Source organism: Oncorhynchus mykiss, chromosome 13 (genome assembly GCF_013265735.2).
Source record: "Oncorhynchus mykiss isolate Arlee chromosome 13, USDA_OmykA_1.1, whole genome shotgun sequence".
Taxonomy (NCBI): Eukaryota; Metazoa; Chordata; class Actinopteri; order Salmoniformes; family Salmonidae; genus Oncorhynchus; species Oncorhynchus mykiss.
Window position 1 is genome coordinate 14834835 of NC_048577.1, and position 14200 is coordinate 14849034.

Genomic DNA, 14200 nt, shown 5'->3' on the forward strand with positions numbered 1-14200 from the left:
AAGATGACTTACTTCCTAGGGAACTCCACAAAGACAGTGACGGCACCGATGATGATGAAATCAAAGATCATGAGTTTGTACATCTCCTGGCCCACGCGAGACTCCCAACACTATAGGCAGAGGTAGAATTATTTGAGATCATAGTAACGTCCAATATCAATATGTACAGTACCAGTCAAAAGTTTGGACACACCTACTCATGCCAGGGATGTTCTTTATTTTTACTAAATTGTAGAATAATAGTGAAGACATCAAAACTATGAAATAACACATATGGAATCATGTAGTAACCAAAAAAGTGTTAAACAAGTCAAAAATATTTTTAGATTTGAGATTCTTCAAAGTAGCCACCCTTTGCCTCTGACAGCTTTGCACATTCTTGGCATTCTCTCAACCAGCTGGATGAATAGATTTTTGCATTCCAGGTGACTACCTCCAGCTTCATGAGGTAGTCACCTGGAATGCATTTCAATTAACAGGTGTGCCTTGTTAAAAGTGGAATTTCTTTCTTTCTTAATGCGTTTGAGCCAATCAGTTGTGTTGTGACAAGTTAGGGGTGGTATACAGAAGATAGCCCTATTTGATAAAAGACCAAGTCCATATTATGGCAAGAACAGCTCAAATAAGCAAAGAGAAATGACAGTACATCATTACTTTAAGACATGAAGGACAGTCAATACAGAACATTTCAAGAACTTTGAGCATTTCTTCAAGTGCAGTCGCAAAAACCATCAAGCGCTATGATGAAACTGACTCGCATGAGGACTGCCACAGGAAAAGAAGACCCAGAGTTACCTCTGCTGCAGAGGATAAGTTCATGCAGCCCAAATAAATGTTTCACAGAGTTCAAGTAATAGACACCTCCAGGCTGTGTAAGGGCTATTTGACCAAGAAGGAGAGTGATGGAGTGGTGCATCAGATGACCTGGCCTCCACAATCACCCGACCTCAACCCAATTGAGATGATTTGGGATGAGTTGGACCGCAGAGTGCAGGAAAGCAGCCAACAAGTGCTCAGCATATGTGGGAACTCCTTCAAGACTGTTGGAAAAGCATTCCAGGTGAAGCTGATAGAGATAATGCCAATAGTGTGCAAAGCTGTCATCAAGGCAAAGGGTGGCTACTTTGAATAATCTAAAATCAAAAATGTATTTTGATTTGTTTAACACTTTTTTGGTTACTACATGATTCTATATGTGTTATTTCATAGTTTTGATGTCTTCACTATTATTCTACAATGTAGAAAATATTACAAATAAAGAAACCTGACTGGTATTGTATATCTACGGTAACCTTTGACCTCCACTCACCGGGTAGAGGATGTGGTTGTACCCGCAGACACAGTTGCCTTCCTGGCAAGAGGTGATCTGACCCCAGAGGGAGACGAGAAGCACACAGATACTGGTCAGGCGCATGAACACACACCTGTGGAAAGATTATGACATTACAAAGAAATTACGTTGGTGTTAAAATGCAAAAATCTATTCATCAATACCAGGGTGCTACATCAGTATGCAAACTGGAATCGCTGTGAAACATCAAGAGCATCATTCATTGATTTTCACAGAAGAAAGTGCTTGGTTGCCAGGGTTGGGGTAAATTTCATATCAATTCAGGAAGTAAACTGAAAAATGTAATGACTGAATAGAAATAAAACAACCCCAGCCCTGTTGTTTACCTCATGAGAGTGAAGCGGATCTCAAAGGCGGGGGAGTAGTCTTCAAACTGGATGATGAGGGAGAAGATGAGGGGGGTGATGAAGTTGGCCAGGGTGATGACGATGGAAGGCAGATACTCATAGATCAGGTCCAGGATGAAGTTCACCTGTTATGACAACGTGTGTTTGAAGTAAAACAGAAAAGGCACATGCCATTAGGTATACAGTACTGAGGAAGAGAGCATTCATTTCAATAGAACAGCCATTGTGCTCATCCCTCAAACTTTGAAATTGTTGAACGTGTCAGTGTCGTTCTGTGTTGATGTTTGTGATGTTAGTAAAATCGATAAACGTAAAAAAAAATTAAAAACACAACCATCGTGCTCCCGAGTGGCCAGTGGTCTAAGGCACTGCATCTCAGTGCTTCAAGGCGTCACTACAGACTCTAGCTCGATCCAGGCTGTATCACAACCGGCCGTGATTGGGAGTCCAATAAGACGGCGCACAATTGGCCCAGCGTGGTCTGGGTTAGGCCGTCATTGTAAATAAGATTTTGCTCTTCACTGACTTGCGCAGTTAAATAAAAAATAAAACATTTAAAAATTGTGCTAAATCAGGGGTGTCAAACTAATTTTTCCCCGTGGGCCGCATTCAGTCTCGTCAATGCTCCCTGAGTGTCTAGTTTTCCTTTCGATGACTTTTAGGATGCTGGAAAGAGTGAAGACACAATAAATGTAGGTCCATTATCAATTCTACAGTTTAGATTTGGTTTTAGTCATTTCAATGGCGATTAATATCATTTTTTTCCCCCGGGTGGAAAACTATTATATGTGCTGTATATTTGACACACCTGTGCTAAACTTAGACATTTGTATCAGATCTAAAATAAGCATATGTCTATTGACCAGCTACCTACAGAGTCCATAAGGAGAGGCTGAGGACATCAGGGACAGCAGGGGGTGCTGAGGAGACTCCAGACCCGTCTCTGACCAACTATCCTCCCTGGCTGTAACCAAGATGCTCCTCCTCCATTCACGCTTCAACTCCCTTCATGTTGATTATTGATTTACATTTGTTTTCTTGTATGTGCTGCTGCAATTCAAATTTAAGCTTCCATAGTACACATCAAATTAAACTGAACTAACATGGCTGTTTAAAGGTTTATCACAATGTGATTTAAAAAGAATCCTCCACTAAATGGGGCTCCCGGGTGGTATAGCAGTCTAAGGCACTGCATCTCAGTGCTAGAGGCGTCACTACAGACCCTGGTTCGAATACAGGCTGTATCACATCTGGTCGTGATTGGGAGTCCCATAGGGCGGCGCACAATTGGCCCAGCGTCGTCCAGGTTTGGCCGGGGTAGGCCGTCATTGTAAATAAGAATATGTTCTTAACTGACTTGCCTAGTTACCTTAGTCATCTGTGCTTTCTGGGAGAAGTTGGTGGCTATGTAGATGGAGTAGAAGCAGGCAGCCAGTACAGCGATCACAAACAGATTCAGGATCAGTCGGATCACGTAGATCCGACACTTCTCCTTCCGTGTCCTGTCTGCTATCTTCTGCTTGATGCGCTCCTCTTCCAGATCAGTCTGTTGACATAGAAAGGACAGAGGAATGAATATAGGATCTCCATTATATGCAGTTATAAGCACTTATACTGTGTATATTAATAAACAAATAAACACCGTTCCTTCTGAAAGGAGTTGTTGAAAAACAGAAGTGAACCAATACAGTTCTGTTACATTATATGGCTGTAACTGGAATGTGTGAACTGAGGACTTCAATTCACTTTGTCAATAGTGGTGAATCACATTTCTCCCTGTTGTTTTGAGTCAACCTATACTATCGACTGACTACTGACACCTCACCTTCAGTTCATAAAGAAGACTGCTCCTCTTGAGCCTGGCTGCGCTGTCGTTGACGATACAGAAGTCCCAGCCGGCAAAGATCTTGTTGCAGAAGCTCTGGAAGCGATCCTCGTCCTGCACCAGTTTACGCTTGAAGCCAGTCGCAGACCTTTGGGGAACGACGAGAAATGCAGATTTGGAAATTGTTAAAAAACTGAAGTATTTCTATAACAGTATATGACTTGCATGACCATGAAAAACAATTGGACAGCGTGTGCATGTTTGAGAAGATATGCCTTTTGAGGACCGGTTTATCCAAAAGACTAGTATAATTGACAGGACAAATACAGTAAGATAGGGCACTTTTTTACCTTTTCACTATCCATATGAGACTGAGGAAGAGGTAGGCTATGGTGACCAGCAGGTAGGCCAGAGGCAGGTTGTAGGTGAACTTAGGGAAGTGAATGTTCTCTACCTTGTAGTAACCATAGAAGAGGTAGGTCTGCTCCAGAAAGCCCTTTAAGATTTGAAACAAACAGGGGAGTCCTTCTCAGTCCTAAAACATAATCTACAGTGCTATGCAGACGTACAATGAGTGACTGAATTAAATGAATAAGAGGGCGTGGTATATGAGGAGAGTAGTCCGTACCGCCCCTGAGAGGAGGTCTGTGATGTGCTGGTGGAAAACCACCAGGCCACGGCGAGAGGTGCTGGGGTAGTTACTGCACTCGAAGCCTGTGGTTCACAACAGAAGCAACAATATAATATTGGTAAGACATCTTTCTAGAAGTCCATTAACAATGAATAAAAATACACACATACATACACACACACACACACACAGTGGGACAAAAAAGTATTTAGTCACCCACCAATTGTGCAAGTTCTCCCACGTAAAAAATATGAGAGAGACCTGTCATTTTCATCATAGGTACACTTCAACTATGACAGACAAAATGAGAAAGAAAAATCCAGAAAATCACATTGTAGGATTTTTTATGAATTTATTTGCAAATTATGGTGGAAAATAAGTATTTGGTCACCTACAAACAAGCAAGATTTCTGGCTCTCACAGACCTGTAACTTCTTCTTTAAGAGGCTCCTCTGTCCTCCACTCGTTACCTCTATTAATGGCACCTGTTTGAACTTGTTATCAGTATAAAAGACACCTGTCCACAACCTCAAACAGTCACACTCCAAACTCCACTATGGCCAAGACCAAAGAGCTGTCAAAGGACACCAGAAACAAAATTGTAGACCTGCACCAGGCTGGGAAGATTGAATCTGCAATAGGTAAGCAGCTTGGTTTGAAGAAATCAACTGTGGGAGCAATTATTAGGAAATGGAAGACATACAAGACCACTGATAATCTCCCTCGATCTGGGGCTCCACGCAAGATCTCACCCCGTGGGGTCAAAATGATCTCAAGAACGGTGAGCAAAAATCCCAGAACCACACGGGAGGACCTAGTGAATGACCTGCAGAGAGCTGGGACCAAAGTAACAAAGCCTACCATCAGTAACACACTACACCGCCAGGGACTCAAATCCTGCAGTGCCAGACGTGTCCCCCTGCTTTAGCCAGTACATGTCCAGGCCCGTCTGAAGTTTGCTAGAGAGCATTTGGATGATCCAGGAGAAGATTGGGAGAATGTCATATGGTCAGATGAAACCAAAAATTTACTTTTTGGTAAAAACTCAACTCGTCGTGTTTGGAGGACAAAGAATGCTGAGTTGCATCCAAAGAACACCATACCCACTGTGAAGCATGGGGGTGGAAACATCATGCTTTGGGCATTGAAGATGAAACGTGGCTGGGTCTTTCAGCATGACAATGATCCCAAACACACCGCTCGGGCAACGAAGGAGTGGCTTCGTAAGAAGCATTTCAAGGTCCTGGAGTGGCCTAGCCAGTCTCCAGATCTCAACCCCATAGAAAATCTTTGGAGGGAGTTGAAAGTCCGTGTTGCCCAGCAACAGCCCGAAAACATCACTGCGCTAGAGGAGATCTGCATGGAGGAATGGGCCAAAATACCAGCAACAATGTGTGAAAACCTTGTGAAGACTTACAGAAAACGTTTGACCTCTGTCATTGCCAACAAAGGGTATATAACAAAGTATTGAGATAAACTTTTGTTATTGACCAAATACTTATTTTCCACCATAATTTGCAAATTAATTAATTAAAAATCCTACAATGTGATTTTCTGGATTTTTTTTTCTAATTTTGTCTGTCATAGTTGAAGTGTACCTATGATGAAAATTAAAGGCCTCTCTCACCTTTTTAAGTGGGAGAACTTGCACAATTGGTGGCTGACTAAATACTTTTTTGCCCCACTGTATATCTCATAGATGAGATTAACAATACAACCTTCATAATCTAATGTAAAGATGACTGATGCTCTTGATGTCGCAGAACAGTTACAGAACAGCTACATGCCCCATATCTCTCCTCTCTAACTGAACCTTCATGACAACATGGTTGAATGTGGTGTTAATCTCTTACTGACCTACAGTTGACATAAATACTATATAATTAATGTACAGCAGTGGAGGCTGCTGAGGGGAGGACGGCTCATAATAATAGCTGGAACTGAGCGACTGGAATGGCACCAAACACATGGAAACCATGTGTTTGATGTATTTGATACCATTACACACATTCTGCTCAAGCCATTGCCACGAGCCCGTCCTCCCCAATTAAAGTGCCACCAACCTCCTGTGATGTACATGTAACTGCCAAAATAAAGGAAACACTTCAGCAAATGCGGGATGCAAAGTCTATTGAAAGCAGGTGCTTCCACACAGGTGTGGTTCCTGAGTTAATTCAGTAATTAACATCCCATCATGCTTAGAGTCTTGTATAAAAATGCTTATTATTTTTCGCTACTTTGAAAGACGGGTCTCAAAGGAGCATAGGCGGTTTAAAGGGTCTGTGTGTTTCCTTTATCTTGACAGTTACATGTATAATATGGTCTACTTTACTCTATAACACGTAAAGCCTGTGTTACCATCTACGTGGTTGAAGGTGGTGTTCCCTGAGGCATGGGGGGCGGTGATGATGGGCAGCATGACGAAGCCGAACATGAGCAGGAACATGATGAAGTTGAGCAGCACCAGGAAACGCAGGAAGGAGAAGTAGGACAGGATCCCCGTGCCAAACATCCCTGTGATGGGACACAGAGAAGGGAAAGGATGAGTGATTTAGATACCATCCCGGATCTTAAAGAGATCAACATCAACGCACTCATATATTTCAATGCTTCCAACAGAAGACACACAAGTTTAAATTGCCCAATTTTCATCAGCGATATTACATCATCTCTGTGGACACTCTGCCTTTGTCCCTCACAATTTCAATTTTGAGCTTTGATCGTGTAACTAATCATGTATTGATGTCAATAGAAGTCAATTGGAGTAACAGGTCATTTTGTCACTGGCAACCACTCTCTTACCCTCAATGACATGGATGTCTCCCCTCCAGAGCTCCAGGTTGCTGAGCATCTCAAACCCATCCTCCTTCAGCCTCCTCAGGGTCCGTCTGGTGCTCTGTCTCCACTGGCTCCAACTGCTCAGATCCTTGGCCTGCTCCAAACGCTGGTCCCTATCAGATGATCAATCAGTCAATATATTAAGCAATCAATCAGTCAGTCAATGTTTACATACTAATAATTTTTCAAGAATACTAACATCACACCAGAATCCACCAAGAGAGCTTCAACAAAGAGACTCAATATAGTGTCCACCATGAACATAACCATCTCTAGCCCCAATCGTTATGCTCATGAAATTATAGCCTACTTGTAGTTAATGTTGTGCTCTGTTATTGGCCTAAGGCTTGAGAATTGCCATATATCTAGGAGAGATTCAGAGAGCATTCCCTCACTAATCCTGTAATGTCTCAAATTGATACGAGAAAATTAAACACTGCCTGCAGAGCAATAACTATGCACTGCTGACCCCTACAGTGAGTGAAGGCAATGAAGGCAGATAACAATTATTTCCAACACAGTAAGACAGTAAAAAACATAAAAATCTCTGTTGTCCTGTAACTTATACAGTTACATAGTATAAATGTTATTACACAGTGCAACCCTTTTCATATTATCATTACAATACAACATTTTACACCAGTATAACACTGCATGAAGACATATTAGCGATCTGACTTGTCTCTGCGTTTCTCCGCCATAGGTTTGGGCAGTTCCCTGACTGGTCTCTGTAGGGTCTGAGTCCTGTGTTTCTCCTCATGCTGTCTGGCCAATGTGGTCTGTCCCCATTTCCCACTGCTGGAGGAGCCCAGCCTGGTCCGTGAGCTGCCACGGCGCTTGTTACTGCCCGAGGCGGAGGGCTTTCTGCGGTACAGCAGAGACTGGTAGCTGGGGAGCTGGTCCAGTAGTGGGTTACGTGGTGCTCCCAGACGGTCATTGTGGAACACTGTCAGAGAGAAATACAGTAAAAAAAAAAAAGTTTTTGGGGAAGAGGATGGGGGTTAAAGTTCATAAAGTGAGAGTAAAATGTGGGGTTTAAAGAGCAGTACTTGAATGCAATACACTGTATTGATATCATACTGTTGAACTCACTAAACTATTTGGCTGTGAATGCACAGGAAGTGGTGTAGCCATACAGTCATTGCAACAGACAGGTACATTTGAAAAAACAACCACACCTCAATAATTACATCTATCAAAACATATCTTCAGCAACCAAGTTACTGTTCCTATTTAATGTCATAAAACTCAAAGAGTAAGGGAAGTTTTATTTCAATAACAACGACAATTGGCTCAGTTACAGCTAAAAGTTAGATAGCTACAGTTAGCTAGCTAACGTTGGCTGGATAGCTTTTTAGCATTGGGAAAGTTTACCTGCCTTGTCTAGCTAGATAACTGGCCACATTTACTAACTTACTTGCTGAAAAGGTCCATATGAAATTGAGTTTGCTTAGTTACCTGAGTCTCTCTCCATTTCCAGTTGTCCTCGTGCACTTTTAATATCAACGAAAGTTTAATGAACAACTTTGTTAGCTAACTAGCGTAGCTAGCTGACGTTGGCTGTCAGTCAGCAGAAGTAAAACAAAGCCCGCATTCCCTTTCCTGAATCCCAAAGCGACGCAACTCTGGAGCTAGATGTATAAATACTAGACTGGCCTAGCATGGTTTCCCACAATTATACACAACAATCGTGCTTATTTAATTTTGGATATGACTGGAGTTTAATCTAAATTAAATACTGACAAACGACCCGACCAACAATTTGACGTTTATTTGTATAGCTATTTAGCTAGCTTTTATATTTATATAACAACATTTGTCGCGCTCTACTGTCCTCAAATTCCACCACCATAAACCTTTTAAATGATGGAGCATCAATAATTATTTACGCTTAAAATGGGGTCATATTATTTGAATATGAAATAATAAAAATGTCCAACTAACAATTTAATTGTTTATTATGCTGTTATTCACAGAATTCAACATTTTGTTTGACATTGTGTTTTAAATAGAGAGTCGAAGACGAAAGTTAATCATTATGACTCTTCATTGCAATTCCCTATCCTATTGCACACTGCACATGCAGTCATTCGTAATAACACAGTTGAGCCCTTGGCCGTCCCATATCTTATTATGCCAATTAATTTTCACGTCCTATGGGAATCATTTGGAAATACTTGTCATTATGCCAACCATAGCAGCCTATTAGATTTGCATACGGCATTTAGAACCACCGGACTTTTACCTTTATTTCAAGTGCACAGTTCCGGGTAGTCTCACAGACACACAGTGATAAAGTTCAACAAAGGTATATCTCTCAGAACTGCACTCTAGCTACCACAGTTGACACTTCAAACCTGGATTATAAGGAAAAGGGGAGGCATCCTCCGGCTTGCAACATCTGTTCAAGCAGCCAGCAGATTTCCCTGAGTAAGCAGCACATTAACCAGGTAATTACACTCTGTGGATTTACTCTTTTTAACAATTGTTTGATACAATAGTTTTAAATTGTTAATGTATCTAACAGCAATGTATACTATTATTATTTGGAACATGGTTATATTTCTCTTAATTTGACAATAAAGATTCACTGTCACATATAACTTCTGTGTTTTCCCCACAATAAACTACCATGTCAACACATTTGTTAGTCGGATCTCTTTCCAGACTTTGTTGCTCGGGAATTTGTTACTTCTACTTTGCCTAGTTTACTGCCATAGGGCAGCACTGAGGCACAGACCATGGCAAAACAGAAACCATATCCCTGTGTTAATAAATAATGATATACACAGGGATAGGACAGGGGAGTTAAATAACTTACTGAAGACAGCCATTCAATCCAAAACATGTGATGTGTATTAGATAGCACAGCTTTATTTGTGAAAGTAAGATGGGAATAGCATCGAGGTATGGTCTCAGAAGTCTTGTATTTGCCCCTTCTTTATACCCAAGGTGGTCTTGTTGCTAGTGGCACGTTTATGTCTCGTTTCCAGTTCCCATTTTATGTAATGGCAAGCTGATTCTCATGAATTGTTTTACTGAGAATACAGTAGGAGGACCTTTCAGACCTCCAGGGGACTAAAGAAGAGAGGGACAAACACTATAGAAGAAGATCAAGCCAAGGATCCCTATGTCGCACTACAACAACACTGGAGTATATAACAACCCTGCCTATCATGACAGTGACACCCTGGAGATAGATAGGAGGTATGTGTGTCAACTTGTACGATTGTGTTGTTTGGATGTTTGTTATAATTCTGCTTTAACTGGGTAGAGAACCTGAATGGGTAGAGAACAGCTCTTAAAAATGTTTTGGGGGAGAGTGCACAAATAACTCAAATATGAGAAGTGAAGTAAAACATAATGGTCCAGTATTAGAAAATAATTCTGAGAGGATCTTTTGTTCTGTATATTTAAATGTAAACCACCACTGTGCTTGGTCACATCATCTCTAATCTCTCAATTGGTGTCAGATTTTTTATAGTGCCAGTGCCATCACACATTGTAGCAGGAAGCTATCCCTGAAATGAATACTGTCAAAGTGGGCCAATTCTCCTTCTTGGTGTGTTGAATGTTGTGTTACAGTACAAGGAGTTTGTTGTCATTTTAAGTTAATGTCGTGCTAAGTACTAGAGACGGTCATGAACCTTCAGCGGTGTGACCAAAGTAATGGTATTTCTTACAAGAGACTCACTTTATAGCGCCTCAGAAAAAAACCCATTATTGTCTATGACAGATGTCAAATGTCTATAATAATATTGTAGCATGATTCTTAGATCACCATCAGCAACCTTATGAGTGTAATGATTAAGGTGTTGGACTGACTGATGCAGGGTTTATACAACAACACACCAGTAATGTTATCTCCTCTGTCCTTCTCTCCAAAGTCTTTCCAGGAAATCCCAATCCCATCATAGTAACCCACATGGTAACCCCTACCCCAGGGATGATGGAGCCGGGGGGCAGAGGGGCAGGTCCGACCTCCAGCAGCTCCCAGGAGGGGTCCAGTCCAGCTACAACGATGCCCAGGAGAGAGTGCCCTGGGGCGGGTGGCAGGAGGGGAGCTGGAGGGGCAGAGACAGCATTCCCATGGGTCTCCTTCCTCCCCGGTCGGAGAGCGCACGATGGCAGCAGCATGACCTCAGTAAGTCGGTTTGATTTAATTGATTAATTAGACAATAGAAACAAGTAATGTACACACCGATGTAATGGCAGTACACACGTTTTCTGATTTGAGATTGTATTGTAAACAGATCAGAGAAATGTGATCCCTTGTGCTGTAGTAAGGGTAGTCTCTCCTCCCAATATTTGGTTCTGGGTTCTGAGGGGATAGTATGGCCATGATTTTGTTGGAATGGCAGCCTGGTCGTAATATATATAAATATATAATCCGTGACACTCAAATTAGTATGATATGTTACGTTTGGTATGTTTACATAAGTCCAGTATGATGGAAGTTTGAGGTAGTTTCGTGAGCCAATGCTTAATAGCAATAGTGCTTACGCTAGTTAGCAATTGTGCTAGTGTTAGTTAGCAACTTTCTTCAAACTGCATGTAAAGACATAAAAATGGTATCTATGAGTTCATCCTACTCTGGGGACCTAGATGAAGGGCCCCATTGCCAAACCCTTTAACCCTTTAACCTAACTCTAACCTCAACCCTGACCTTAACCCCTAACCCCTAGCCACCTAGCTAATGTTAGCATTGGCCCCTTAGCCACCTAGCTAACGTTAGCCACAACAAATTGGAATTCGTAACATATCATATGCTTTGCCAATTCGTAACTTATTGTACGAATCGCAATTTGTAACATATTGTTTGAATTGCAATTTGTAACATATAATACGAATTGTCATTCGTAACATATCATATGAAATGGATGGACATCCACAAATGAATACATACAGTACCATATGAAACGTAACATATCGTACTAATAGGAGTGTCTGGATTTACTTTACTATGTTAAGTCTACCCCTGAGTCCAGGTTGGGAATGGAGTAGTATTTCAGTGTGGCTGGTCTTCAGGTTCTGTGTTGCTAAGTGACTTTCAATTTCTTCTATTACCTCCTGCCTTTTGTTTGGTTAATTCTTTGTGTTTTCAATGTTGTTATAGGTACCATATCCACCTACTTTTCGAACGCTTTTAAAACACAGAAGCCAAACACTCAAACTATTGCAACAACAGCAGTGGAGGCTGCTGAGGGGAGGATGGCTCATGATAATGGCTGGAATGGAGCGATTGGAATGGCATTAAACCATGTGTTGATGTATTTTATACCATTCCACTAATTCCTCTCCAGCCAGTGCCATGAGCCCGTCCTCCCCAATTAAGGTACCACCAACATCTTGTGAACTCATATGTGCTCCACTAAAAATCCTTGCAATTGGCATGTTTCTGATAGCGAAACATCCTGACAAAATACAACATATTACTTGCCTTGTGTGCCTGAACCTTGTAGACTAAACTGCAGAGAAAAAAACACAACTGATTCAAATGGTTGCCCAATCAGGCAGGCTAGATGCAGTTATTTCCAAATGATTACCGGGATGTATTCAAAACGCCAGGCTTTTGAGCGGTTTTTCAAATGGCATGGGCTATTCGTTGCAGTTTACAGGCTAGACTAGAGTTTTGTACTCACTTGAAAACAATAATAACATTCCTCATTACACTGTGTTGTGGTAGCATAGGTAGGATACATTTATTGTCCCTAAAAAAATTAAACATATGGTAGCTTTTCCAGCTGCAAACCCGGGGACTGGGAGGGAGCGCACTCAGCGCAGCCTCGGGAGCGCACCTAGTGTAGAGCTACCTATGATTTCGTTATCTGATCAACTTTTTAAAAAATTGCTTTGTACATTGACTGGATATATTCACTACAGTATTAAGCCTAACATTGAGCTTACAAATAAAGGTCTAATATGCATACACTTCTACTTAAGCTTTAGGCTACATCTCGAGCCTGTCTGTCTTTGTTCTGTTGTGCAATTACGCACCTGGCTTCTCCACTGACACAGCTATTCCTCTTAAATCTTGAGGAGTCCCAGGAAAAGACAAGAGTACAAAAGCTATTTGGACCCTTATTTCGACCTTTCTTCTTTAGCCTACTAACCGCCTATTGGAGGATAGATGCACGCGTGCACTCCCTTGCTGAATGTAAAATAGGCTACAGCTTTACGAGCGGGGAGTTGGAAAGGAGAAGCCCATATTTTCCTATAGTAGGCCAATCTTAACACCCGGCTACATCCTGACAAAATACACCATATGAGTGGCCTGCTAATGTACCTTTCTTGTGCTTCTAGACTGTCGCGAATAGACCTGAACTGATCCAAATGGTTGCATAATCAGACCTATAGGCTGTAGGCCTATGTAGTTATTTCGGAATGAAACAAAACAGGACGTTTGAGCGGTTATTCAAATGAGCCTACATCACTGCAGTTTACAGCTTATGGACAATAATTGTGTACTCACTTCTTAACAAGAATACATTCCTCATTGCACTGTGTTGTTGTAGCCCAGGTACAATAATGTATTGTCTAAAAACGTAGTCCTATGCCTAATCAATAATGGAACTTTGCGTGCCGGTGAACCACAGTGCGCAGCCTCAAGGAACGTACTGCAGATTTGCCATTTCATAAACTTGTAACGGACTTTGACAGGTAAATATTTAGACTATAGCTGCAATATTTAGCTAATGCATGGCCTAATATCTAGCTAATATTTAGCTTCTTACTTCAGCTACACATCACTAGCCTCTCTTTTCCAGCTGTGCCCGTGGGTAACAGGCTGTAACAAGCCTCTCTGCAATAGGCGATTCCTCTTCTGGTGAATTCCCAGGAAAGCCATAGGCTACAAAAGCTATAGGGCATTTATTTGTATTATTTTTTTAATTACAAAGCCTAATAGCCTATTCAGGGAAAGAAGCAGGCTTTCTTTTACTAATTGCTGAATGTAAAACAGGCCTACAGCATAGAAAATCAATTTCGGGGAAAATTGAAGAGAGAAAGTGTGTTGGTGTGATTGATCACGTTTGACCTGTTATGATTATAACATTGTTGCACTGATGCATTGCAAATAGTTGAACAGGACATAGCCTAGATGAGCACAGTGAAAAATAAGACACAAAGGAATTGACAACCATTAGAAAAATGGAAATCACTTGCAAACCACTTGAGCAACGAGGCAATGAGATGCTGTAAAATATGTA

At 41.4% G+C, this 14200-nt stretch overlaps 2 protein-coding genes across 3 annotated transcripts in view; one reads left to right on the top strand and one right to left on the bottom strand.

Annotated features, from left to right (window-relative positions):
- Window positions 1-8598, bottom strand: part of LOC110487291 (nodal modulator 1) — a 38765-nt gene extending 30167 nt beyond the window's left edge. The window contains exons 1-11 of the mRNA XM_036942595.1: window positions 8451-8598; window positions 7671-7938; window positions 6957-7105; window positions 6513-6668; window positions 4152-4237; window positions 3874-4019; window positions 3524-3671; window positions 3068-3244; window positions 1678-1823; window positions 1310-1424; window positions 13-110 (exon numbers count right to left, since the gene is read on the bottom strand). Coding sequence (XP_036798490.1) covers window positions 13-110; window positions 1310-1424; window positions 1678-1823; window positions 3068-3244; window positions 3524-3671; window positions 3874-4019; window positions 4152-4237; window positions 6513-6668; window positions 6957-7105; window positions 7671-7938; window positions 8451-8466 — 1505 coding nt within the window. The 5' untranslated portion in view covers window positions 8467-8598. The remainder of the gene's footprint in view (window positions 1-12; window positions 111-1309; window positions 1425-1677; window positions 1824-3067; window positions 3245-3523; window positions 3672-3873; window positions 4020-4151; window positions 4238-6512; window positions 6669-6956; window positions 7106-7670; window positions 7939-8450) is intronic.
- Window positions 8599-8705: 107 nt separating this feature from the next.
- Window positions 8706-14200, top strand: part of LOC110485738 (transmembrane channel-like protein 5) — a 31613-nt gene continuing 26118 nt past the window's right edge. Inside the window, exons 1-3 of one of the 2 annotated variants that reach the window (XM_021556892.2) lie at window positions 8706-9442; window positions 10036-10199; window positions 10880-11136. In XM_021556892.2, coding sequence (XP_021412567.2) covers window positions 10123-10199; window positions 10880-11136 — 334 coding nt within the window. In that variant the 5' untranslated portion in view covers window positions 8706-9442; window positions 10036-10122. The remainder of the gene's footprint in view (window positions 9443-10035; window positions 10200-10879; window positions 11137-14200) is intronic. The other variant, XM_021556891.2, reaches the window with a different exon arrangement.